Genomic DNA, 25603 nt, shown 5'->3' with positions numbered 1-25603 from the left:
TGGGATTCTATGACAACTCCCACAACCAGGTCCCACAGCAAAGTAAGGCCCTTAAAAGCTTTGGCTACAAAGGTTTAGGTTCTGTTTATTACGTCTCAACAAGACAGAACAAAATACAGACAAGTGCCATAAGAGAGAAATCTTTTACCATTCACATCCGTCCAAGTATAATCAGAACAGCACGAACGAGATGGGGTGTACAGATATACTGCCTGTGTTTAAAGGAACACAGGTAATGCCAAGGGTGCTCCCACGACTCAATGAACAATTTCTTGGCAGACTGTCAACAAGATCTCTTTCTTTAAACAGGTTGAGAACAACTGAGTGATTACATGAGAGCTGAGTGAAATAACAGACCTCACAGTAGTTGTAGTGTTGGCACCTGAGAATCGAGAGTGAGTGCTCAGAAACATGTTCTGAAGTTTGTTCTCAGTACGTTCCACCATGAGGCCACAGTGCTACGGATTAACACAAAACATAGCTCTAAATATACTGTGTGCGTGTGAACGTGCACGTGTGTGAAAAGCACAGAGCAAGGACAGAATTGTTTCCACCATCCAAATTGCACAGAAGACGTTAAAACAACAGGCACAAAACATCCACCACCCACCAAAGCAGACCAACCCCAAATACCACCGCTCCCTCCACACACAGACAAAACCTTCTGCATCATTTAAAGTAAGCCTGGCCTGGAAGCAGGCCACAGGCAGGGCCAGATGTAAACAGCTTCACAGTGCAGGTAGAGTCAAAAACCAGCATTGGAATCAAGTGAATTTCATGAGCAAAGCTTCAGTGCTTACAAAGAGTTTGTGCAAGAGAGCCCTTTCCATCTGTGTTGAGTGAGAACACACCAAGTTCCAGTTCACTCTCAAAATCTTTCTTTGCATCTTCCTGAATTTGGTGGCCAACTCAGCATGTGCAAAGTCATTTGAGTGAGATCAGGGGCACGTTCCCATCACCTCCACTTAATAAATAAGTTTCCTGTCTGGAGACAGAAGTTCAGCAATCAAACCCAATAAGCAGCTTTGTCTGGCAATTTTGACTTCTTGATGTGCATTAGCTGTGGGGAAGGTTCACTGAGGAATCCAGGTACCTGCCAGCCCCTGAACTCATTTTCAAGCATCTTTCAGCTGAACTACACACTTAAAGTTACACAGGATTGCTCAGATACTGTTCATGGTACTGCTCTATTAAACCAGCTGTGGCTGACAAACCTCATTGAAGGCTATACACTACTTCTGCTCATATAAAAAGAGAATATATGGAACACAGTGTTTAAATTAATAAATAAGGTTAAAATTACAGGAAGTGTTGCCACTAGCCCTTTCTAGAATGCATTTTAGAAGAAAAAGTCCATTTAACTTCCAGTCCACCAGGGAAGTACACAGGAGTTCCATCAAAAAGCTGTGCTTTTAAAGATCTCTGGATTTTCTTCTTCCTCCTTGGAATCCCTTTTGTTTCTAAAGGCAGGTCTGTATTCTAATCTGGGAAAAAAAAAAAAGAAGAGGAAATACAGAACAAAAGAAAGAAAAATCACTTAAAAAATAGATGGGGAATAGAGGAAAAACGTCTTTGATACCCTGAGCCCTATTTGATATTACAGCCTCCTGATTTCACCATCCTGTTGGCTTCAGTTGGACAGGTCCCTTTCCTACACCAGGCCTATGCACATGTGCCACCTTCAGAGCAGTGGCAAAAGGCCAAAGGCTCTCAATGCATTTTTAGGTCAATTTAACTAAACTGGAAGAGTTCAGCCCTTCCCCAGTACTTTTAGAACCTAGGAAGATAGATTATAACCCACAGAGTGTCCCTGTACTCTGCAGTACAGAGCAACACACTTAAATGCATTCATGGACTCCTATTCAGCCTTCAGAGTAAAATGATAAATTTGGAGCTGAGATGTCCAAAACATACACGCATGGGAAGAGGAATATGGCAATACCTGGGGAAGTCAATTCCCCTTCTCCATATAGATAACAGATGTGTTAAGATCAGAAGGTGACATGGTGACACTTACCCTTTCACCAACAGCATTTGATCAATGGTGTCTGGAAGAGGCATTCCGTAGCTTTCTGGTAGAAATAAAGTCAGAATTCCTGATAGCACAGTAAGGCTCCCCATCAAGATGTAAGGCAGGAATCGGTCATAGGCACCTAGCAGAATACATTAAACAAACAAGCAATCTAGTATCAGTTCCAAGTTGCTGGTGACGTTTGTACCTAGGTACAGGGCTTTATCCATGCAAGACTCATGCCTTCAATAGAAAACAACCCAACCAGCCCCCCTCATAGTCTCATGTTCAAAGCATTGTTGTTATAAATGTGGGTTAAGGAATTCAAGAGACCAGGAAACAACAGCCGTAAGAGCTGTCCCTGTTCAGTCAATCAGATTGAGTCTTCAAAGCATTTCTTAAACAGCAGGAAAGCCCAACGACCTGCAGAGGTAGGACACTGATGTGGGTAGGAAATACTGCTTTCCATCCACCAGCATCTCCCACACACACAGGAGATTACTTACCGAGGTAAACGAAGTAAGGCGAGAGGATGCTGCCCAGCCTAGAGGCCATGGAACTCGCTCCAACTCCCATGTTTCTCACTACTGTTGGGTAGAGCTCAGCCGTGTAAACATAAACTATTGAAAAGGCAGACGTGATCCCAAATTTCCCCAGCATCACCAGCAGAATAGATAGTGCACGAATATCTGAAATCAAAACGCAGTAAAGACTTCAATAAAGCTCTGACAATTCATGGCATCTCTCAACTCCATTGTGCTTGTGTAACTCCTGCCTGATTCATCCCAGTGTCTGGCATCTTTTTTCCCTGTAGATGTCTACAAGCATGGGCAACGTTTTTATGTTTTAATTCTTAATTATTAGGACTCAACATTTTAATTTCCACTTGGGCATGGGGCTTCCTGCCAAGCAAACAATAAGGAGAACAGAGCAAGAATGGGAGAGGTCCTCTCAGATTTCTCTATCCCTTTTTAATAATCTCTATCCCCATCTAGATTTTCTCTACCCCTTTTTAATAAAGTGAATCAAACTAAACATTTGAAAGAAGTTATTTTTGGTTTCTTGCTCTGGTTTCTCATTAACGTTCTTAGCTGCAAGTCAATAATTTAATTGTAGGAAGCTGGGTTGACTTTAACTGGGACAGAGTTGAAAATGAAAACAGATTGCATCAGTGTGCAATTGATTCACAACACATCTATCACCTGTATAACATAAGCAAGGCAGCTCTTGTGCACTCTTCTGTTTACAAATCAAAGCGTAAACAAGTGCTAAGCAACAACAACCCCCATCATATTCCATATCATTATCAGTAACGAGTCCATAACCCTATTAATCTAAGTGTCCTGAAGATACATATGGTTTGATATCCAGTACATGCTATTTTGTCCTCCTTTCCAGCTGGCAAGCATTATCTGAATTATTGACACCAATTTAGTACAAGCATCTTTGCCAAGCAAAAATGCTTCCACAATAACTCCCTTGAAACAATGACTCCCTTGAATATAACTCTTGAAACAAGCCATAAAGAGACAGTCATTGACTGCTTGGGGAGTAACTTCTGCAGCCTCTTGGTAATCTCCTAGCAAAGTCTGGTTTGCCTAGTCCTGGTTTTACACTTGGACCGTGTGCATGAAAGGCAAATCTAGACTACAATGCTAATGCCAACAGACCACAAAGCCAATGACCCACCTTTCAAAATGCATTTGAATTGACATGTTATGCGAGCTCCTTGTGCAGCAGCACGGAGAGACAAGGGACAAAGACAGGAAATGAACATCTGTATTTAGTCCCCCTCAGCACACTTTTCCTCTACATCTGCCTAGCACAGGGTACTGCACTTCACCTATCATACATATTTGAGATCAACTAACGATTCCATACGTGAAGGCACGAGCTGAATGAAGAGAAGAACACAGCCTCCCAAGAATAACGCAGCTGCCATTGAGTACCGTCGCGGGAGATTTCGAAGCAGCAGCCAGGAGATAATGTAGGCTGGAACTTCAATCACTGCCGAGAGGAAGCAGTTCACGTAGACATCTCCATGCAGGTTAGGTGTGTCAAGAGACAGTCCAAAATAACCGACAGAGATGATCATCCTGAAAGAAGCAGAATAACAGGATCAGACTAATTTCTCTTCTTCCTGAGGCTGCTGTGAACCTCTGTTACATCTGTTAAGCACAGAAACCACTCTGGAAGGCAAATTCAGCATGTGCCAGATTCTTTCACCTCTGACGCAGCTGAAGTGCCGTCTTCAGAAAGAGCAAGACAGCGATTTAACAGTGCTGATGCTTTTTATCTTCCAAGTTGCTCTTGAATTCAAAGAATAAAATATATTTTAAAAGATTAAAAATATCCTATTCAGCATTACCACAATGAGGTAACTCCAGAGCTGTTGCTAGCCTTGCTGAGGCACAGGTCTATGAGCCTATGGTCATAGGTGCTGGATGGTCCTTCAGCTAGAGAGGTCATACATCTTTTCTGATGCCTCTGCATGGCTGTGCAACTGTCCATCCCACTCTTGTTCAGATCCTGCAAGGAAGCTCTGGGCACTTGTCACTCTTAGGTATCTCACTTGTCTCTGCTTACTGTGCTGATGGAGAGGGGCCAACTACTTCTCATGTAGTCCTCCATATATCTCATACCCTGGGAGATAGGTGATGATCATCCCTAATGTGGGGATACAGCAGCTCCTGTTACGAGTAGTTATAGTCTTAAACTGAAAGTGTGGACTACTGAATTTTACTGCTGCTGTGGTGTACCATAGCTCTCCATTATGTTTACCAGGGAGCTCTGGGTGAAGAACATTGTTTCTGGGTCATTACCCTCCATGCTTTGTGTATAAGTCAGAGAAAAGGAATACACCATCATAGCAGACCCAAACAGTTGGGGATTCTCTCTGCCATGCCCCAGGCTGGCTGGGCAGCATCCAAGCCATGTCTGCATGGCTCGGTGCCTGGGCTGGTCAGTGCAGCAGGACAGAGCCTGGGGGCCAGGAACACTGCCACCTTAGTTGTGCTGCTGCAGATGAGAGCTGGCTCCCACACGATCAACGGAAACACTCAAATGGCCTGAGAGACAAATCCTGTCATGTCTTGGGAGATGCTGGGAAGACAAGGCCATGCTTCACCAGCAACACAAAATAAGCAAGGAAATAATGGGCACTGGCTCAGGAGATGTCCAGGTGCAATGGTGGGTACAAAGCACTCAGCACTTCATCTCCTTCAGCATCTGTGATCTAACAGAACTGGAGCAAAATCACTGCACAGCACAACGTGAGTCACTGACAAAAGATTAGTTCTTCCTCTGCCTCGCTTCACATGGAAGAGCCTTCATGGTCCAGTTGCTTAAAATAAGTTGCATTGTACCTGGAAAAGTATGAAGTCATACAGCTGAGGGTGACCCCCTGCTGCTGTGCCCTGCCAGCTACAGCTATTCTTCTCAGAAGCAGTTACTCGGTGTTTTCCACAACACTGTGCTCCTAGGAGTTATTTCTATAGACAATAAGCTGTGCTTGCTGGAACTCACTTGCAGCAGCAGTTTGTCTCAGTTTATCACACTGGCAGATCTTGACACAGTTCTACATTTTGCAGAAAACCTCTAGAGGTATTTACACACCCCAGGGTGAGAAGAAGCCAAACTTCCTCCTCCCTGATGCAAACCCAGCAATGGGATTAGTGTAAAGGCTGCTACTTACTCAAAATGAACAAAACACTTGGCAAGATGTAAAGGTGATACGCTGCTACCTGCAACTACCCTCTTTTACAGAGCTGCTTTTATGAGCTCTTTTGGTTCATAATGCAGAATATACAGAAACTGAATTGATACTCTTGGTGATGGGCAATGGAATCTGGTTTAAATATTAGCCAAGTCATCCTTTGACCCAAAAAGCCACATCAGCTTGTACGCGCTGGCAGCTCTGTGAACTGACCTCCAAAGCTTTGCCCCACTAAAGCACAGGAACATTGTTCAAAAAGGCAGCAAATAGACTTAGTTAGCCCCAAAGCACTTGAGAGACCTTCTTGGTTAGGACACTGAAGGTACATGCACTAATTAAACCTCACTTTTATAGCCTTTGGCAGGCTGTAAGTTACCCTCTCTGTTTTCTCTGAGCAATTACAGCTTCACTGAGATTTCCAGTAAAGGCAAATGACAACTGTTCAACCAAAGTATGGCTTCAGCTAGTGCAAAACCCAGATGAAGACGGCAGGGAGACAGAGCAGCCAGCAGGAAAGTCTAGGGAAATCTCAGATTAAAACTTCAAAGGCAGCTTTATCCCTTTAATAGACAACACAAAAGTGATAGGAAGATTCTCCCCCCTAAGTCAAGCATGGATGTGTTCAGACCCCTGCAGTTCTGTGACCGGAGGACAGGGCATGACTTATTCCTCTTTGAAGACTTTGTTACAGTCAGAAAAGCATTCCCCAAGGCCCAATATAAGGCAGGATTCCCACACATCATCACCAGCTGATGTGATTCTGGCTCAGTTCAGGATATGCCTGACTGCTTCAGAAAGGAATAACAATCCAGATGTGTTTCCAGACTGTTAACTGAGATTAAGAACCTACATAACCAGATTTCTGTTGCTTCAGCCAGCAGGTTGCTGGCTTTTGAGCTGGTTTTGTATGAATCTCTTCAGAACCCCTTTATGTTCAAAGAGCAGGTTTGAACTGGTTTGCTGCTTTTATGCTTATATACTCCTGAACCACATTTGCTTACCAAATAATCACTGACATAATCGTGATAGTGAGGATATTTCGGGTTCTCACTAGATCCAAAATGGTGTATGTCTGCTGCTTCTGGGAATCCAGGTCTTGCAGCTGGAAATAACAACAACAAACATGGGAACATTAACTTCCTGCAAGCAGAATTACTGTGAAAGTAACTCCCTCCCATAGCATATGCTGCAGTGCTGAAACAGGTGCCTCATTTCTACCCAAACTCATATAAGCCATAAGAGCCAACTACCTGTGAAAGTACTTGCTCCTCCCTCATGTAAAGACACTTAACATTTAGGCTGAAATTAGTAATGATTTCTTCTGCCTGAGGCTCCACAAAGCGACTGCTTATTGTTACCTTTATACGTGAATTATAAAGTGATAGCATTAATTCATGATTTATACATCACTGCTGGTAGGGTCTTACACCCAGTTTTGAGCACTGCACCTCGAGGATCATGCAAACCACTGCACTCTGACAAGAAGAGAGCAACAAGGATGAGAAGACACTTGAAAAACATGATCTGTAAAAGCAGAGGGTTTATTTAGGGCCAGAAGACCAAAGACCAAGAACGGTCTTCAAAAACCAGCAACAGAAGTGATAAACTGTCTGCAGCGGACCTGGAGGACCAGGCGAGAAATAACAAGATTAAATTGTAGCAGGATAGATTCAGTAAATGACTCCTCATGCTGCATCAACAGTAATGCACTTAAATGGAGACAAACTGGCTAATGAGTTGAAGAGTCCTCACCGTTACCTAGCCTGGTTTTGAGATGATCTTCTAAGAATATAAGCAAAGAAAGGCAACAAACTTCTCCTTTCCCCATGAAACTTTCCAGCTCCTCAATATAAAACCACTTCCATGTAAACAGTGCAAAGATGCTTGTCCATGAAGCACACGTACAACTTTGGTGCTCAGTAAGATTGTAAAAATGGAAAGAATTTAAGGCTTTTTTAGACTCCTCAGATTCAGACTCTTAACTAGAAGTAACAGGGACAGGCTTTTCAGAATATATAAAAGCTGATTTAAGACGACAAGTTCCATTGATTTAAACTATCAACTCTGATAAAGCAGAAGAATCGCAGTCTTCTTGCCAGGTCATACTTTGCTATCACAAAAGATGGTGTTTTCAGGATTTATCACAGCTGCTCACTCATCAGCTTAATGGTATCTCTAACACCCTTACAGCAAGAACATCAACAAGAAGAAAACCAGGCATCCACCTGAGCATCCTTAGCACTTTACCCACCTCAGAACTGAAATGAAGAAAGGCAATACTGAAGTATTTTGGCACCTTTTGAACTGTAAGCCGCCAAGCCAACACCTTCTCTTTCCACAACTAGAAGATTCACTCTTGCCTGACAGACCTCTATGAAGTGCAAGCCAATAAACTGTATAAAGAGAGCACTTCCTTGATTCTTTAAGTCAGCATGACCTGAGGATGTCAAATTAAATTCCAATATGCTTAAAGAATTGCCTTTTGTTGGCACCGGGTACTCCTTCGTGGTATGTACAAATAAGTTACCTACAGAAATGAACTATGGTTGTAGCTACAGTAGAGTGCAACTACTCTTGAATTTAACCTTTACTCAACTCTTTCCACCTGGTCTAACATACCACCCTCTACTCTGTTAGTTCAGCTTACAATGCTTTTTTTCCCCTAAAACATCAGGCTGGCTCAGCTGGATGTATTGCAGGACACCACACACCAATAAAGAGACAAAAGCAACCATTAGTTTAACTTCATTCCTCATCAACCTCTCTTTCATATTCAGTTAGTGATGTTTCTTTTGGCAGGGTAGTTGCTGGACACTGATTTATGGCCCTTATCTCTTGTCTCTCAACTCAAAACATATGTTATCTTCTCCATGTCTTGTAAACTGTATCTGAGCTAATGGGAACATGAAGTTTAGGTAATCCCTGCAGTCAGGTGAAAATTCTTTTGAGTGCTATTTTGCTCTGACCTGGAGGGTAAACCTGGAGGGTCTGACGCTCGTGCACACCCAATTGCAGTGTATTTGCCTTCATAAATCTTTGTTGTCTAAGAAAAGCAAAGTTCTTCATGTTTGATAGCTTTCCCTCTGCCTGAAGCCAAACCTCCCACCAGTCAGCTTCAGTCAGCTCTGCAGCTCCCAGCCTTTCTCATAAATCACATGCTCTTTCCTAAGCACTCTCCAGTTTTGCCACTATTTGCTGCCAAGAAATCAGCAAACAGGAAAAAAAAAAAAAAAGGAGGAAAAAAACCTCTCCAACCAAACCAACCACAAAACAAAACCAGGAACAGCAAAATTCAGCCACAGCTGATGAGAAAAAGAATGAGTGTGGCTTTTAGGAGCTGGATAAACGGACAACATAATCCCTGACAGGACAGGCTAGAACAAGAAGCTAAGAGAAGACCAGGAAGGGCTAAACGATGGTTTGAGCTGAAACCTGTAACCCAAGCGTTTCTACTCCCCTCATATGGGATAACTGAATCAAGCAGCCTCTATGTGTGCTCTGCAGCTTGTTTGCAACCAGTCACCTGCGGGATCCTAACTGGTTCTGAAATCTCCAGAGCCTGAATGCTGCAGGTACTGCTCCCCAGCTGCCCGGGGCTGAGGAATGCTCCAAACATGAGCTGGAGAGTTCCAAAGAACTCACATTGCAAAGGCAGGAGGGCTGAGAGCCAGCCAGATTCCCAAGAACCTCTCTGCAGTGCGAATCAGCTTCCTGAAAACCCAAGAGGCGGTGAGCCTCCTGCTTCACAGCTCTGCAGAAAGCCGACATGGGAACAGGGCAAACAGACCACTGATGGTGAGAAGCTCTGCACTGGTTTGTTTTTGGCCAGGCCATTACTTTGACCTTGAAAAGTAAGAAGATGGGCAGGAGTTTTGCATTTAAACAGTGCCTGTTCATCAAGCTCATTTCCCTTTGAGTGCCGGAATGTTAATCTGCGTTTCCTAAAGTTAATGTGCAATGATTTAATCTATAAACAAGCACCACGAACACCAGCCCATCCTGCTGCAGAAGTCAGTGTTGTCCAGTGTTTCCTTGCCCCTGCCTTCTGCTGCTTTGTAATCTAACCCCATTCTTAGATGGCAAATGAATCAATGTTTCTTTCTAAGAACAGGAGATAGAGGATTCCAGGGACAGTGACCTTAACCAGATGTTGCAGCCAGAGCTAATTTTCTGTTCTCCTGCCACTCACAATGGGTGAGTTTTCCTGGCTGCAGCATGAAAAGAGGAATAAAAAAAGAAAAACCCCCATGTCCTGATGTCTATCCAGGGAAAAAAGCTCTCCTCAGAAGGTCTGGGTTCTTCTGACATTCTCTCTCTGTCCCAGCAAGGCCAGGATGTCTGTCCTACTATCTACAAATAAGTCTGGACAAGCAGTTTGTTTGCTCCTCAGCTAACTTCAACCCAAGCAAAGCCTTTTCAATGTCAACAGCAAACACTCAGAAACTTAATGTGTAACCATCTGCCTTAGCCTGGGACAGAGGCCTTGAAGAGCAAGTGAGCATACAAGGGATTGTCCCATAAATTACAAGATAATATCAACTGTCAACCAGAACACAACCGCACAACTGCCCAGACAGGTTCTACGCATCTGCCTAGAAAGGTGCCATTCTCCTGGATTGTGCAAACAGTCTGACCTTTAGAGGCCATGTCTGAATGAGTGTGGAACTGCTTTTACACCTTAAGGTCATCAAACAGAGCAGACAAAGGGGAGATACTGACAGGCAACAAGAACATGTTGCAAGAAATAGGTGGGAAGAAAAGATACTGCTATCCACTCCACCCTAACAGGGCTCAAGTTTTGCTTTCCTTAGCATAGAGTAAAAATCGGAATTGAATACGAACTAGAATGACATTAATTCCAGTGCCACTCATCAGGATTAGCCTGGTGTTAGGATTTATAGAACTATACCAGAATGTGCAAGTACAAATATTCAGCCCTGGTATGCAGATCACAAAGCAATAGGTACCTCAAATTCATTACCTGCCTCCTAAAACTACCGTTTAAAAAGGAAAAGGTGGTTGTAAACTGGATCAAAAAGAATGCATGCTGGCATTCCCATGGGAATGGGACAGCAAGGGCTTGGCAAATCTTAATGAAGCAGGAAAGGGTATTCTGCTTTTCAGGAAAAGGATGACCTTTTATCCATCTGAGAAATACGTAATAACATTGCAGGCATAACTCAATTCATGTCTGGAAATCAATCACTTTACAGGGTCATTAATAGGTCCAATGGATGCTAAATCAATCTTACATCACTCGGGTGAAGTATCACATCTGGGGCTGTAATGCCGTTAGTTTTTGCAGCCTTTCGGATGATGTCTTCTGCCTCCTGAAACCTTCCCTGGGATATCAGCCACCGAGGAGACTCCGGAATGACCCTGTATAAAAGGTTCAGAGTAACAAGCACTGCTGCAGGCATCAGCCCCCATTGTTCCAGGTATGCAGATCTCAAAATCTGCCACATCTTGCAGAAATTCGAGCAATGACAACAGAAATCAGGTTCACAAGAGCAGACTAGCACGTTGGACAAGAACAGACCAAAATGTGTTTGTGGGTTTGAGAAGGACTAAAGAAATTAGCAATGACTCAGAGAACAAAGAGCAATCAAAACCTTCAGAGTATGGGAAACAGCTAAAGGAATTCAGAAACGTGATTACACAAGTAGCATTCCGTATGTTAAGATCTGCATCTTGAAGAATAACACACATACAATTAGTAACTGTAAATACTGTCACATAAAGGCAAGTCAGGCAGCAGAAATCACCAGTCATTCAATACCATGAGAAACTGGAGGGAGCTACAAATGCCAGTGAGGAAACACCACCACCGTGTGGACTGTTTGAACGTTACATGCCACCTAAAAGTAGTTGACTACGGAGGAAAACACGGAAGTCTCGGATGTGCAAGTACCGATTTGTAGCTTGCCGTATCTACATCACCTGAGCACTGCCCAGCTTCCCAAAACAACCGGTTTCTCCTTCTACCCTTAGTTCAGGCCTACTCATGGATTTCAGCTGGTACAGAAGGAGGAGCATTACTGACTTTATTTTCTATGTATGTGCATGACTTCATTTTACAGAAGCCTACAGAAATGAAGAGTAAGTAGGCTTCTCAGGCATGAGCCACATCACTCACAAAGCTACAGACTTGCAGCTGGGAAGAGTAAAGGACACAATGTCCATTCTTCAGCTGCCCATTCCTGAATTTCATTGGTAAAGGCTCACTGGAGTCTGGACCTTAAAAGCCTGCAGACAAGACCTGTTAAAGACTGAAGTCTTTTAACTTGTACTCACCACCAGAGCGGGATGAAGAGCAGCCCAGGTAAAGTGAGCGCCAGCAGCAGCATCCGCCAGTCCCTGATGAAGTAAGCAAACAGTGGCAGCAACATGTAGCCAAATGCATAAAAGATGCAGACGCCCAGGGTACAGAACAGCACCCGGATTGACTTGCCAAGGATCTCTGTGCCTGGTCAAAACAGCAGAGGGAAGGGCAGTATTTAGCTTAACAGCAACCGCATAACGCACCAAACCCACCTCTAACAACTGGCTTTGAAATACACTATATGGGATTGTTATAGCATTTAGTGCAGCGTGCCGTCTGATTTTAGAGTCACCACAGATCGGCTTCATGCAGTGATCCTTCATCAACCCAGGTAATTATATATAAAGCAGAAAGGGAACTGGGCCATAAAGTATTTCCGTGGCTCACAGTAGCTAATACTTCTCTGTTTTTATCTTCTCAGAATATCACATTTTACTTGAGGAACTAAACCCACCTGACATACTGCAAAACATTTACAACAGTTAACCTCAGCTTGATGTCTACAGGGACATCTCTAGCTCACGGAGAGAAAACAGCTTCTTTATGGAATAATTCAGAGATGCCTGAATTAGGTCCCTCACCTGTATCACCTTCTGAAAGACTGTTTTGTTATTAGCCCCAAAAGCATTGCAATCTTTTGATGTACCCATTTTAAATCAAAAGGGCATTCAGGCCCCAAAATGGACAACCGAAATCCCTGACAATTCATGTCTTACGTGTCTTATCTCTCCAGCTAGAAGATGGACTTTGTTCCAAATAACAGATTTTTTGCCTTTTTAGGATGGTAAGCCACAGAATTAATTCAGATTGCACCTCTATCGACTGGAAACTTCCACGGAGAGAACAAGTTATCCACATATGGTGAGGACACTCTTACAGTGCTGCCTGGCAAACAAATCAACCCTAAGCCAGTACTGAAAAGGAGCAGGAAAAGGACAAGATGAGAGAACACATACTGTGCCCAGCAGGACTTTCATACCAAGAACAAACGCTGCCACGTAGTTGGAGATCTGCCCCATGCCGACCAGCAAGAATAACACTGAAAACATCTCCCAGCTGGTAGAGAAGACCTGTATGAAGCTGAAGCCAGTCTGCATCGCCAGAGTTGCAAACAGCACTTTCTTCCTGCCAAACCTTCCATGGACAGATTAAAGAAAGAAGAAAAGAGATTATTACACAACAGCACAAATGAAATCTTCAGCCACAGAAAAAATAAGATTATTCATATAAATTCTCAGGGAGATACAAAACATCTGCACAAAACAGAGGTTCAGGAAACATGACACAGGCACAACTATTCTAAATACATTAAAACATCCACTGGCCAAGAGAACGTAATATTCCAAGGGCTGCTACTTAAGTTGCCTTTAAGTACATGCTGGGACACTGTTTTTTATTTACTGACAGGATGAACAGGAAATAATCAAATTATTTAAAATGCAGGAGCATGAGATGCTCCTTTTCTATGGAGTGCACAGTTCATGACACAGAGCAGCATGGTAAAACACAAAGAAGGAAAGCTTCTGAAGGAGAGGTAAACCTGAGGTGTGTAAGATGCTGTTATCAGTAAAGTGATCCCATGCTGCAATCTTCATTCCTCTTGGTAAAAAATGAGCCAATTTAAGGGACTCCAGCAGTTCTACTGATTAAGTATTGAAGATAACAGGAAATTAAACTCAACCCAACCCATCAAGCTGTTGTAGGAGTCAGTGCCAATGCCCTGTGAGAGTAACTGGATGAGCTGCACCAATGGTCTCCTTGACAGTGCCTGTATCACCATGTGAAGGACCTGCAGGAGGAGACTCCTGTGACTCTGAAAGTGGGAAGTTCATGGCTTTTGCCACCAGAACTGCTCCTGCTTCACCTGTTGGGCAGCTACCATGGAAAACACGTGGCATCCTTGTAGCAGACAAAGGGCTGGGAGCTCTTTTGAATGAAACACCCAAGCCCTGCAGCAGCACCAGGATGAAATGGTGGGAGACACCTCATAGTGAAGAATGGAAAGGTGAGAGCAGCCAGAAGGCACAGAACTCTGTCTGGAGATGGATGAAGAGCCAGCCGAGAGCTTATGGGTCAGGATTAGCAAGCAGACCAACACTGGCATTGCTGTGGGTGTCCACTGCAGTTCACCTGGTCAGCAAGAAGGAGGCCAACTTTAGATAACCACGGGAAGCTTTGTGTTCAAAGACAGTGGCTATCATGGGGGATTTGAAGGACAAGACCCAGGATGTTTCTGGCATGCATTCATGATAACTTCCTAATGCAGATAACTTAGGAGCTGACAAAAGGAGACACTGCTGGACCTCAAGCTTGCAAACAAGGAGAGCTGTTTGAGGATGGAAGGGTTGGAGGCTGCCACAGCTGCTGGCTGTGCCATGGGTGAAGTGCAGGATCATGAGAGGAGAAACAAGGCAGAAGGGAGGATCACTGGGAGAGCAAACACTGGCCTCATCAGGGATCCACTTGGAAAAATCCATGCCATATTGCTCTGGAGAGAAGTCCAGGGAAGCTGCTTGGTTTTCAAGGATCACTGCCTCCAAGCTCAAGGTTGGTCCAACCCGATGAGCAGGCAACCACGCAACGGCCCTGAACGATGCTACAAGATTCATGGCACAGGGACTGTGTTTCAAAGAAATATAAACTCTGCATGTGAATCAGCAAGTTAGAGGACCACATACTGATCTCTGACAATCAGGAAGACAGCACATATTGTTCTGCACAGCAAATCCCAGGGAGAGAATCGGGGAAACCGAGCTTTGAAAAACAAACCAGATGACTTTTGACACCACAAAAACTAATGGTTTCTTCCAGTTCATTAAGGTTTGTACTCACTGACAAGAAAGCCTCACTTCCCTGGAGTACAGCTGAGCAGCACTCATGCTTTGAGCTTCCACACATGCAGATCATCGGATCTGAATGCTGCATTTGATGATGAGGAAAGAAGCTACGGGTGTTTACACAAAGAGTTTCAAATTTGACCTCAAAAAAGGGAAAACAAGCCTCAGGAATCCCTCTGATCATGGTCCAAAGTAATTAGAAGAGAATATCCCTAATGTGATGTTTCCAGATGAAACATCTCCTACACCTGCTCCTGGCATAAAACCAGTTTGCTGCCAAAGTGGTTCTGCTGAAAAGAATAAAGAGATAAAGATACCCCCACTAACAATCTTCATATCATTCTGTTCTAGTTCAGGACGTGTTCCCTACGCACTGTGTACATTCAGATTAGACAGTCGCAGAACAAAGATGTGTTAGCAGTTGCAGACAGACACAGGAAACTTCACATACAGAATTGCTTACAAAACATCAAGCAGAGCCAGCAGCTCTGGTGTATATACTTTACTTGTCTGAGAGCTGTCCCGATATGAAAGATCCAAGCAGGACGCCCACAAAGAACAGGGAGGTGCTGAGGGGTCCCTTCCAGTCGTTGTCACACACAAGGTTCCACTGCAGAGAGAGAGAACATGAAAGTCTTCTGGTAAACAAGACTGTAGTGATAGGACAAGGGGTAATGGGTTAAAACTTAAACAGGGGAAGTTTAGATTGGATATAAGGAGGAAATTCTTTCCTGTTAGGGTGGTGAGGCACTGGAATGGGTTGCCCAGGGAGGTTGTGAATGCTCCATCCCTGGCAGTGTTCAAGGCCAGGTTGGACAGAGCCTTGGGTGAGATGGTTTAGTGTGAGGTGTCCCTGCCCATGACAGGGGGGTTGGAACTGGATGATCTTAAGGTCCTTTCCAACCCGAACTATTCTATGATTCTAAGACTTCTCCTCCTTTGAAACGCCTCGGCTGAGCCTGGATGAAAATGTGCTCTTTGGACAGAAAACCTCCACAGGAGGAATGAGTAACCTGCTGCAGAGATGCAGCTCTGGGAAAGCAATGGGAAGGGATGCTGGGCTGCTATGTCTGAAAAACCCCTCCTTATGTCAGACTTCATAACTCTCAATTATTCTTGCACTTACTCCCCAAACCATTCCAGCCTCCCACCACCTGAGGCACAGGCACCAGCCTTCCATGCACTGCTCCAATAAACCCTGCAACACCATCAATTACACATCATTACAGAAGCTCCTGTCACAACTGTGGTTTTCTAATAACAAATTCATAGCACTCACATAAGGGATTTAACGTGCTATGGTTACCAATATCATGTGGATTAAAACCTGCAGTTAACATTTATAATTAACTCTGCAATTATTCCATAAAAGCTGTACTTCATGACAGATTAAAGAATGTTTGAGCAATTCTGTGATGACCCCAGAGGCTAATCCAAGTTGCCAGATCCATTTTACTGAAGCTTCCTGGCTGGAACTACGCAGTGAATGATCATTACCAAATTCATGCAGGCCAAAGGTTCCAGTGGTTATCACAAGCCTACGCATGATGACACTTACCAGGAAACCAAACACCATGAATACAAGTCCTGCATTACTAAAGGCTTGCCTACTCACAAAGAACCATCTTTGCACCAGCTACTGGAGCCAGTCATCTTCACTCACAGAACTAAAAGCTACCTAGCCAAAACTCTAGCTCAGTGATTTACAGTCATTACTAAATAAGTCATTATGTTCCAGCTGACCACCTTGTACTTGTGAGTTGGCATCCCCCTGTACTTTGACACGAGGCTGTGGCCCACTTGGCTTTCCAGACACTGACGTGCTTGTGCCCATTAACAAACAACTTCTTCAGACCACTGAGGAGAGACCTGCTTGGAAGAGTTCATGACAGTAAAATGTTTTGCACTGTTCTGCCAAAAGCTCCTTGCATTTGCAGCTGGGACCACAGTGGTTCTTTAAATGTGGCAATGATTACCAGCTTGTTTTCCTCTCCACTCTCCTAAAGCAATGTTCGGAGCTGTTATGCTGAAGATCACTTGAACCAGGCACCAAAGTGAACTTCAACACCAGATTACCACGGAAAAACTGCCTTGGTTGTGCAATACCAGTTATTTACAGACTCCACAGATGCACAACCATCAGAACAAAGGGATTTTAAGGTCTGTTACCTCTTGCCCCAGTAAATGAATGTTGAAGTCTTCAACTTTTTAATAACTGGCCAACAAGGTGTACATTATTGTTTGTCAATGATGGTGGCATCAGCCTTCCAGAACCATTCCGCAACCGTACCCTTCCCTCAGCTGTATGTTGCCCAAGAATTCACTGGAGCATCACTGATAGAAGACCAGCATGACAAACAGTGAGTGTCCCAGTACTTACTGACTGAATCCTGCTGCTGGCAGTGCTGTTTGGACATGGTCTAGTGTGACCCAGGGCTCTAAAATCATGTGCTTTTTTTCATTTCTTAGTATCCTTTGAGTTGACCTGCCAGCTCTAACGGCCTTTGCCCCAGTGAATGAGGTAAGATTAACCCCAGCAAGGTCTGGGGGGACTCCAAACAGGAGAAAACCACTTCAGCTTTGTTTCAAAGACCAGCTGCTGCTGTTGCAAAGCACTGAGCTGCTGAACACTGGTACTCAATGCTCTAGGCATGGCACGGAGCATCCCTCACTCCATTTTATTACAACTTTGGAAGGGGACACCCTCTGCTGCGGATTAAACTTATCTTCTTACTTGGGCAGCTTGTGCTGTAGCTTCTTCCTGAGCAGTGACCAGGCTGGGGTGATGCCCATCAGTATCCTCACACCTACCAGCAAGAATTACTTCTGCATCAGAGTAGAGATGTGTGGTGGGATATTCACCTCCGTGAGATTCCTGGCTGATACCAGCTGCAGGTGAGGGTGGGTGAGAAGAGGGGACTGGTAGAATATCTGAACAAGAAGTATTATGGCAGGTTCAGCTAGGATTACACTAAGCAGCGGCTGTAGAACTGCGTCAGTCTTGCTAGGCTAACATTTCCTACACCTTTCCAACATGCAACTGAACACTAATATAACTTCTATCAAAAAAGGAAACTTCTGGTAGTTTTCACACAAGCCACAATCAAAATGCAGACTCCAAGGTGAAATATTTCAAGTTCTTTAAACTGCAAACTGTGAACAGCATTCATAGCCCCAAATAACAGCATCACACTAAAACCGCAAGGCAAGTTCAGGCAGACAGGATGCCGCAAGTCCAGCTGCAGATACTGCTGTACCACAGGTAAAAAACACTGTTCCTCTGTGGTCCCCAGACACTTCCAAACCTGAAGGGGTAATTTCCTGTGTGCAGGCTCTGTGTCCACTGCACTTGCAAAGCACCCCATGCCTTGAAAGGAGAGCCAGCATCTCATGAATTACTAACACTAAATCCCGCAGTGGCTCTCACCCAGACACCTGATGCAGCTCCCTCATCCTGCTTCCCTTCCACTGCAATTATATCACCTTGTAAGAGATGGCAAAAGAGGAAATAACAAAATTCTAGCTGCTAATAACAAGATGCCACCCTATGTAAGGATAAAATTGGCCCCATATTTTCAATGCATCATAACATGGAAATGGCAAGGCTAATTATAGAGGAGTTCTCAAAACACTGCCAGGCCTTGCAATAGCATCACAGCAAACAAATATATACCAAATACAGACCACTACCAAATACACTGTGAAAGTTACAAGTAGTTGCAACCCACCACCAATAGAATTTAGGGCTTCATTTGACAAAAGGGTGTTTCTCAGATGAGAGAGAACTGTTCCACCGCAGAAACACTCCCACTTCCCCAACAGCATTACTACAACCCCGAACAAAGATGAACTGTGACAAATACAACAACTTCAAGAGCCTCTCTCGGTTACACCCTTGTTATAGAAGGAAAAGCTCAACAGGAACAGGAACTTTTACAGCAACAACACCTGGTGTCCTCCCACTCCTTTATTTATTTCTTTTTCAGCTGGCTTCCTCTAACAGAGAATAACGCACAGTTGAAAACTGAAGAGGGATGGTCCCATGTGCCAATATTTTCTTTATAAAGTCAACATGTTAGCAAGAGCTTTTGAAGCCAATCCAATCTCCTGTACTCTCTCTCCTACCACTTGCTTCTCCCTGCGAGTAGAGGCAGGCTCTTCAAAAACAATCTCGCAGCCTCACAACTGAGGACTCAGGAGCTCTGATTTGGAATCTGGTCTTGTTTATACCTATATAAACGTACTCTGCTTACTCAAGAGCTGTAAGTGTTATTAAACACCCTTTCCTCTGACAATACATTTGTGTATTTCAAATACCTCGAAGCTCTAAATGTGACATTAAAGATCACTATCCAAATACAAACAGAAGTCTGTATGCACAAAACATACATGCTGCTCAATTTCTCCCCTTGTTGTTTTAAATTGTTACAGAGAGAAAACCTGCATAGAATAGGAAGGGAAGTGACAAATATCTTACAGTTCCAGCGCAGAAATTGAACTACCCCTCATACATCACATTTTTGAGAGGGCTGGAGAAAAAGGGCAATGTCTACCATGACCTGGGGTTATTTTGGTAAAGCAAAACAATACATCCCTCTGCCTTCCAAAGGGTGAAAATGGAAACCTCTGGTTCCACAACTGTACCACAGTGCCCATTTCTGTCATTCCAGATGTCACCACTGCCGTCTCCGCTTCCTTCCTGCAGGTCTGGCATAACCTGCTGATCTCCATCAGGTCTGGCAGCACAGCAGGGCACTTGAATCCCTGGTGGGCAGGGAACGTAAACCTCTGGGCCCTCCCATCTGCCCAGAACCTTCTCTCCCTGCATGTCCATACAGGACAGAGCACCAGCCCTGCGCCAAGCCTCAGGACTCCTGGCAATACTCACCACGCGCATCCTTCCTTTGCCAAAGCCAGTCCCTGCAGCTTGTAAGAGCACAACAGGCATAAACCACACAGCCCTGGAGCACACCTCCTGCCCCGAACTGGTTTCAAACCGATGAACAACACAACACGTCTTAGAAGCAGAGGATGAACACATGTATACCAAATGTGCCTGTTTATGTTTCAGTATGTTAGAATTACTCCCATGTGGACTAAAGTGCTTTGACTGCTGTATCATCTAACGCCTTCTCCTTATATCATATTTCTAGTCCACTCAAGCTCTTAACTCCATTGCTCAATTCTATTCCCAGTTATTCAGTATAACCCCCTAACAGGTCAGACTGGCAGAAGTTAGCCTTTTCCCTTAATTACCCTGGGTTTTATTCCGTTTATTACCACATAGGAACTTTTATTACTCCTACTTTCTTTTTTTATGGGACTTATGGAGGAGTAAGAGTGACACACATGGCTTCTTGAGCCAAGGCAAAGCTTTTCTCATCCCCCAAGCTACAGTATTTCAAGAAGTAAAAGACAGAAAGGGATTTGGTTACATGGGAACTGGTTAAGTACTGCAGACAGGCTAATAACAACCTTCTGTTGTTAGTCTGTGGGAGAAAAGGAAGTGTCTCTCCAAGCGAGGGGGAACTGAATGTTTTAAACCTCTGAAAAGCAGAACTATAAATGAGGACTTTATCCAGGGGCAGGAGAGATTCAGCAAAAAGCTTTCTTTAAAACAATTCTCCCTTCCCCCTCCCTTGGCTGCGGAAATCTGGGACAAAGGTCCCCATGATTATTCAACGAGTGCGAGATATGCAACAAAACACAAGATTGGTCAATCATGAAAGCAGCAGCAGCAAGCCAAGAAATGCAACGAGTTTAACACCAAAAACCTGTAAGTATGTGAAAGGCCACAGCTCTTGCAAAACTCCCTCAGAGGCATTAATAAAGGGAGAAAAACCCCAACCCCAACCCTGCCTCGGTGCACGATGTCTGGGCAGACAGACATTACCTCCCACAGGCACGGAACATCTGCCAAAACCAGAGCTGCTGGGGAGGCGCAGCAAGATGTTAGCTCCTGTTCCTCACTGATTATAGGACGCCTGGACAATACCCTGATAGCTCAGGATGTTTTAATTTACACCAAGGCAAAACTCAGTGAAGAAGCTCCAGAGACAAAGCTGAAACCATGCCTAAGCCAAGTGAAACATTATAGTAAGGCACTGGAACAAAACCTGCATTTCAGCCGTGAATGGGACTGCCATGAGAAGATGCCAACTGCCTTACGCTCCCCTGAGAGCAGCTCAGCCTCACACAACAGCGCATTTCAGCAAGGAGCAGGGCCTAGAGACTCAGAGCAGCTTTCCTCTCAAGCAGCTCTTTAGGAATAGGTGAGGTGATGCCTTGTGCACCACTCAAGGCCCTGCTGCTGTGTGTGTTTGAGGGAAGTTTCCAACAACTCCAGTGCCACCATTCCATGATTCCCCGTGCTGCCACGGCTCCCCTCCCACACTCCCTTCCTCACCCCAGTCCTCCTGAGGAAGACTTCTGTGCTCTGTACTTAATGCTTATGTTCATTAGATGCTCACACCCATCACCAACCAAACACCCCATTTTGCAAAACAAGGAGTAACATCAATTATAGTTCCAGCTCTGTAAAGCTTGTCCACAGGCACAAACAGGCAATGGGACTGTACAAGCGCTTTATAAACCTTTTGAAATAAACCCCAACAAACTATATATGTTTGGAAATTCAAGTATTCCCCAAAATCTATTTCCTTGCACTTTAAGTCGATCAGCACCTGCAGATCACTTCAGCTTTCACTTAAAACAAGAGGGACCATTTGCACAGCTTCAATCGTATTGCCTGCCTTCTTGGCTCTTGGGATGCTTACGAGCAGAGGCGAGCATGACCTGCCCCAGCAGGTGAATGGGGACATCAAAGCAGCCGGTTCGGTCAAAGCAGCGGCATCGTGGGCTGAACAGATGAAGTTCAGCGTCCTTTAGGACACAGCATCACGCCAGGGCTTCCTGACTGCTGCATCGTGCACAACAAAACCAGACCCTTCTGATCTCCCGAGCCTAATGAGATCTCTCTGAAACACCAGGCGGGCGCACCCACTACCCCCGCACTGACCCCTGCTCCAAGCCGCTGTAGAGGTACCGGATAAAGCCCATTCAGCAGCCGCCGCACACCCACTAAACGCGCTGCGCTTAGAGGTTCCTTTTACCAGGGAAAGCGAACAGACCCGGCATTAGGATAACCCCGCACTTCCCCCCGCAGCCCCGGTCCTGCGCCCCGCGCACCTCGGTGACGATGGTGGAGCGGTAGACATCTCGGCTGTACTCCCAGCCGTCCCGGCACGGCTCCTGCTCCAGCGACCCCAGCTCCACGTCGGAGCCGGGCCGCAGCCCCAGCGCAGACAAGTTGGTGAGCGCGGCCAGGCGGTAGCGGCGGCAGCGGCTCGGCACGGCCCGCCCGCCCCGCAGCTCCAGCGGGATGCTGGCGTTCAGCCACTCCGCGCTCAGGTTGGCCCCGCTGGGCACGACGCACCGGTGCTCGGGGGTGCCGGCCAGGAACACGATGGAGAGGCCGTTGAAGCCGTTCGGGATGATGCTGGCGCTGAGCAAGAAGAAGACGAGGCGCTGGAAGCGGCCCCACTCGCCCAGGAAGGCGGCCACCTCGTCGTAGTCGCGCATGGCGAGCTGCGGCCGCCGCTACCTGCGGGCCGCTCTGGCGCGGGTAAGAAGCGGCCACTCCGAGCCGCCGCGGAGCTCCTCGCCATGGGCCGGGCCTCGCCGGCGGGGGAGCGGCCGGGGGTGGGGTTTGTAGGCGGAGGCCCCGCAGGTGGGGACGCTCAGTGCCGTCACTACGACCGCGGCCCAGCCCAGCGCGGCCCAGCCCAGCGCGGCACCCGCAGCGGGGCCAGGCGGCTCCCGGCATGCCCTGCGCCAACAGGGAGGCTCTGCACCGGCTCCGGTGCTCCGAGCCCCGCCGCGGCCGGGTGCTGCCCGGTGCTGCCCAGGCCTGGCTTCGGGCAGCGCCTCGGTTTGTATTGACAGCAAGGGCCGAAGAGGCGGCCTCGATGTGCACGGGGATGCACAGAGCCCTGCGGGCAGCACCGCTGCCGGTTCTCACGCTGCTCCCTGCCTGCCAACGTTGGGCGAATCCACGTTTCCGACCAGCCTTTTGTGGACTGTATCATCTTCAGCTCTAATTGATAAAAGCCAACGTACACCTCTTACAGCATTTTTGAATGCTTCTGTTTGAAAAGATCTTTAGTTCCATGTTGGAATTACAAAGCTGTGAAAAAAATCAAGAGTAAAATGGACAAAAAAGAAGTTAAACCTCAAAATAAGCCTTGAGGTTGGCCGGGGTCTGTGTCCATGCCCTTGTGGGATTGCAGAGTCAGGACTGAACCATCTGAAAGCCAGAATAACTGTACTACACCATAACAGTCTGACTGCATAGAATAGCTTATTTGTGGAAGAGCTTGGTTTTAGGGTTGTATTTTCATACATTATCCACGCCAAGAACATTTTAAACTACCTTTTTACACCTCTTTGCCCAAAGCGTTAAAGCGAGGACGCTTCAATTGCACTCCACACAGAAAGCAGGTTATACAATGCCAGCGCACATTTTTATTACCATGAAGACATAAGTGAATGAGTGGCAATTGCTACAGTTTCGTATATGCTTTAGCACATCCAGTTAACCAGCCCAGGACCAAAGGTTGCACAGAGAGACCCAGATAAAGGTGACAGCGGTGACAGTTGAGGCACAGCGCAACAGCCCCTGCAATCAGTGAGAACGATCCCGCTAGTGCTTCCCTTCCCGCTGAAGATTGCAGGGAGAGGCTTAAATAGCTCATAGCAACACATTTAACTTGTGCCAGTGGCTACTAAACCAGTGCTGTTTGCTTCAGCTTTACAACTAAGCGAATAGTAACTGGCCAGAAACCGGCACTTCAGATTCATCCCTGTTGGGTTCTTCCACAGACCATTGTGAGCCTGGGGAAACCATTGGCAGAGGACAGAAATTCTCCTTGCAAACGCTTCATGAGCTGAAGCAATCCCCTTTTCTTGTTTTTCACCATCCCCAGGCACCACGAGGCCTTGCAACAACACCGTGTACTTTTCAGAAAGTTATTCCACAGCTGGGAAAGATTTGTCTTTGTTTAAATGTGCCATTGAAAACACTAAAATGTGACCCCAGCTTGAGCTCGAGTACGAAAAATGAGACCGATTAAAACAAGGTATTTAAACCAAAACCCAGCACAACCCTTTTTCTTATTTAAAAATGGAAAAATAGGTTTTTTAAGTTACCACAGAGTTCAAGAGTACAAAAATATTTACTTTTTAGAAACACCCAAGCCCACAATCACACAAAGTAAGTATCAACTTGATATAAAAATCTTCATAAAGATACAGCCACTTCTATTTGATCAAGTCAAACCACGTCCCATGCTGATACAAAGGCTTTGCTGACAAATGTAGTTATGTCTAAACTGCTATTCTATAGATTAACTTTATAGTAAGTAAACCCAAGATTAAATAGTGCTGATCAGAGAAATTCCAGCTTGAGAAGGGATGAGAACATCAGGGGTCACAGGATAATGGTTGCCTCATGTTACATTCATGGCAAAAGCCTAACTGCAGCAAACTAATGTGAAAGTAAATGGTATTTCTGCATCCCAAAGGGCAGCTTAAAGTAATTGCACAAGTTCCTTGTACATGTTATAAAGCTTTATATTTGTGCTTGAACTTGGGAGGGAGAGCCTCCTTCCTATGCCCAGTGCCAGCACAAGACCAGCTTGCCACAAACTCTCCCATTAGAGGCAAGACAGAATGTTTTTGCTGGCCCTTACAGAAGTTAGATCATGGCTAATTGATACTTATAGAGGATAAAAGTCAGTCTACCAGGTCTGATCAACTTTATGTGCCCAAGAACTGTATGCACTGCCAATAAATAGGAAAAGGTATTCTGCTATGTAGCATCCATTAAACAGTAGTAGCACAACTCTAAACTCTGCCTTTGTTTTCATCCAATCTAGTGTTGCTGAACTTAAATACACCCATAACCTGTAGGATCTGAAGAACAGAACACTGGATTCGGTGGTGGCTTGGTGGGGTTTTTCAGTTCTGAAAAAACCTATGGTCCCAAATTAGCCCTTTTGTGGTTTTTCATAGCTGCAGGTGAACATCTCCAGAACAGAACATCAGATTTTTGTGAGCATCAAATCCCCTTTAAATCTGTAAATGGTACAAAGACTGTGCAGAGGCTTTTAAAACTGTCTTCTCTGTACTTTCTCTGAAGGTGATATATATGATGTGGTATATATTCAAATTAAATGCTTTGGAAAAAACACAACCCCAAAAGACCTAAAAACCCCGCTTATGCCCATATACTACAAAACACCTGAAAGCTAAAAGCTGTTTGGATGGGATCATTGACTTGCTTAAGCCCATGTGTCTTCTGAAAGAAGGCACAGCCCCTCAGGTGGTCAGCAAGCTGTAGTCCTTACTCAGTGTTAAAGATTCCCCCTCCATCTCCAAGGATACCAAACGTTCATGAAGCCCAAGGATTTCAGTGGGCTCAGGCTTTATGAACAAGCATCAGCTCTTACAGGGACAAGTGGATCCCAGCTCCTGGGAAAAGAAAGCAACATCAAAAGATACTCTGATGTCTTGTACGAATCCCACATCCTTACATTGAAGTGCATGTCTGCTTTGCTACAACTAAATCCTGATCCTGCTTCGTCTATTAGGCTTTGGTCCTAGATTTCAAAGGAAGGTCTTCCCTTTGGGGGCACGTGCTTGGGTTTTCAGAGACAGAC

At 45.2% G+C, this 25603-nt stretch overlaps 1 protein-coding gene across 2 annotated transcripts; it reads right to left on the bottom strand.

Annotated features, from left to right (window-relative positions):
• Positions 1-65: 65 nt before the first annotated feature.
• On the bottom strand, positions 66-22600 carry LOC133209401 (organic cation/carnitine transporter 2-like). Of its 2 annotated transcripts, none has more exons than XM_061348071.1 (10): positions 22074-22600; positions 15392-15495; positions 13028-13182; positions 12021-12192; positions 10979-11105; positions 6728-6828; positions 3893-4107; positions 2518-2700; positions 2018-2153; positions 66-1479 (listed from the first exon to the last, which is right to left on the bottom strand). In XM_061348071.1, the coding sequence occupies exons 1-10, from the start codon at positions 22464-22466 to the stop codon at positions 1461-1463; spliced, it is 1605 nt and encodes a 534-aa protein (XP_061204055.1). In that variant the 5' UTR covers positions 22467-22600; the 3' UTR covers positions 66-1460. The 2 variants fall into 2 exon arrangements, with proteins under 2 accessions (XP_061204055.1, XP_061204047.1); XM_061348063.1 differs by having other exon boundaries at positions 66-1484; positions 22074-22598.
• Between the last annotated feature and the right edge of the window lie 3003 nt (positions 22601-25603).

The sequence above is a fragment of the Neopsephotus bourkii genome, unplaced genomic scaffold, assembly GCF_033783945.1.
Source record: "Neopsephotus bourkii isolate Nb327-2 ecotype Australia unplaced genomic scaffold, CSIRO-AGI_Nbou_v1 NB_52, whole genome shotgun sequence".
Taxonomy (NCBI): Eukaryota; Metazoa; Chordata; class Aves; order Psittaciformes; family Psittacidae; genus Neopsephotus; species Neopsephotus bourkii.
Note: the sequence above shows the minus strand (reverse complement) of the source record. Positions and strands in the feature narration are given on the sequence as shown.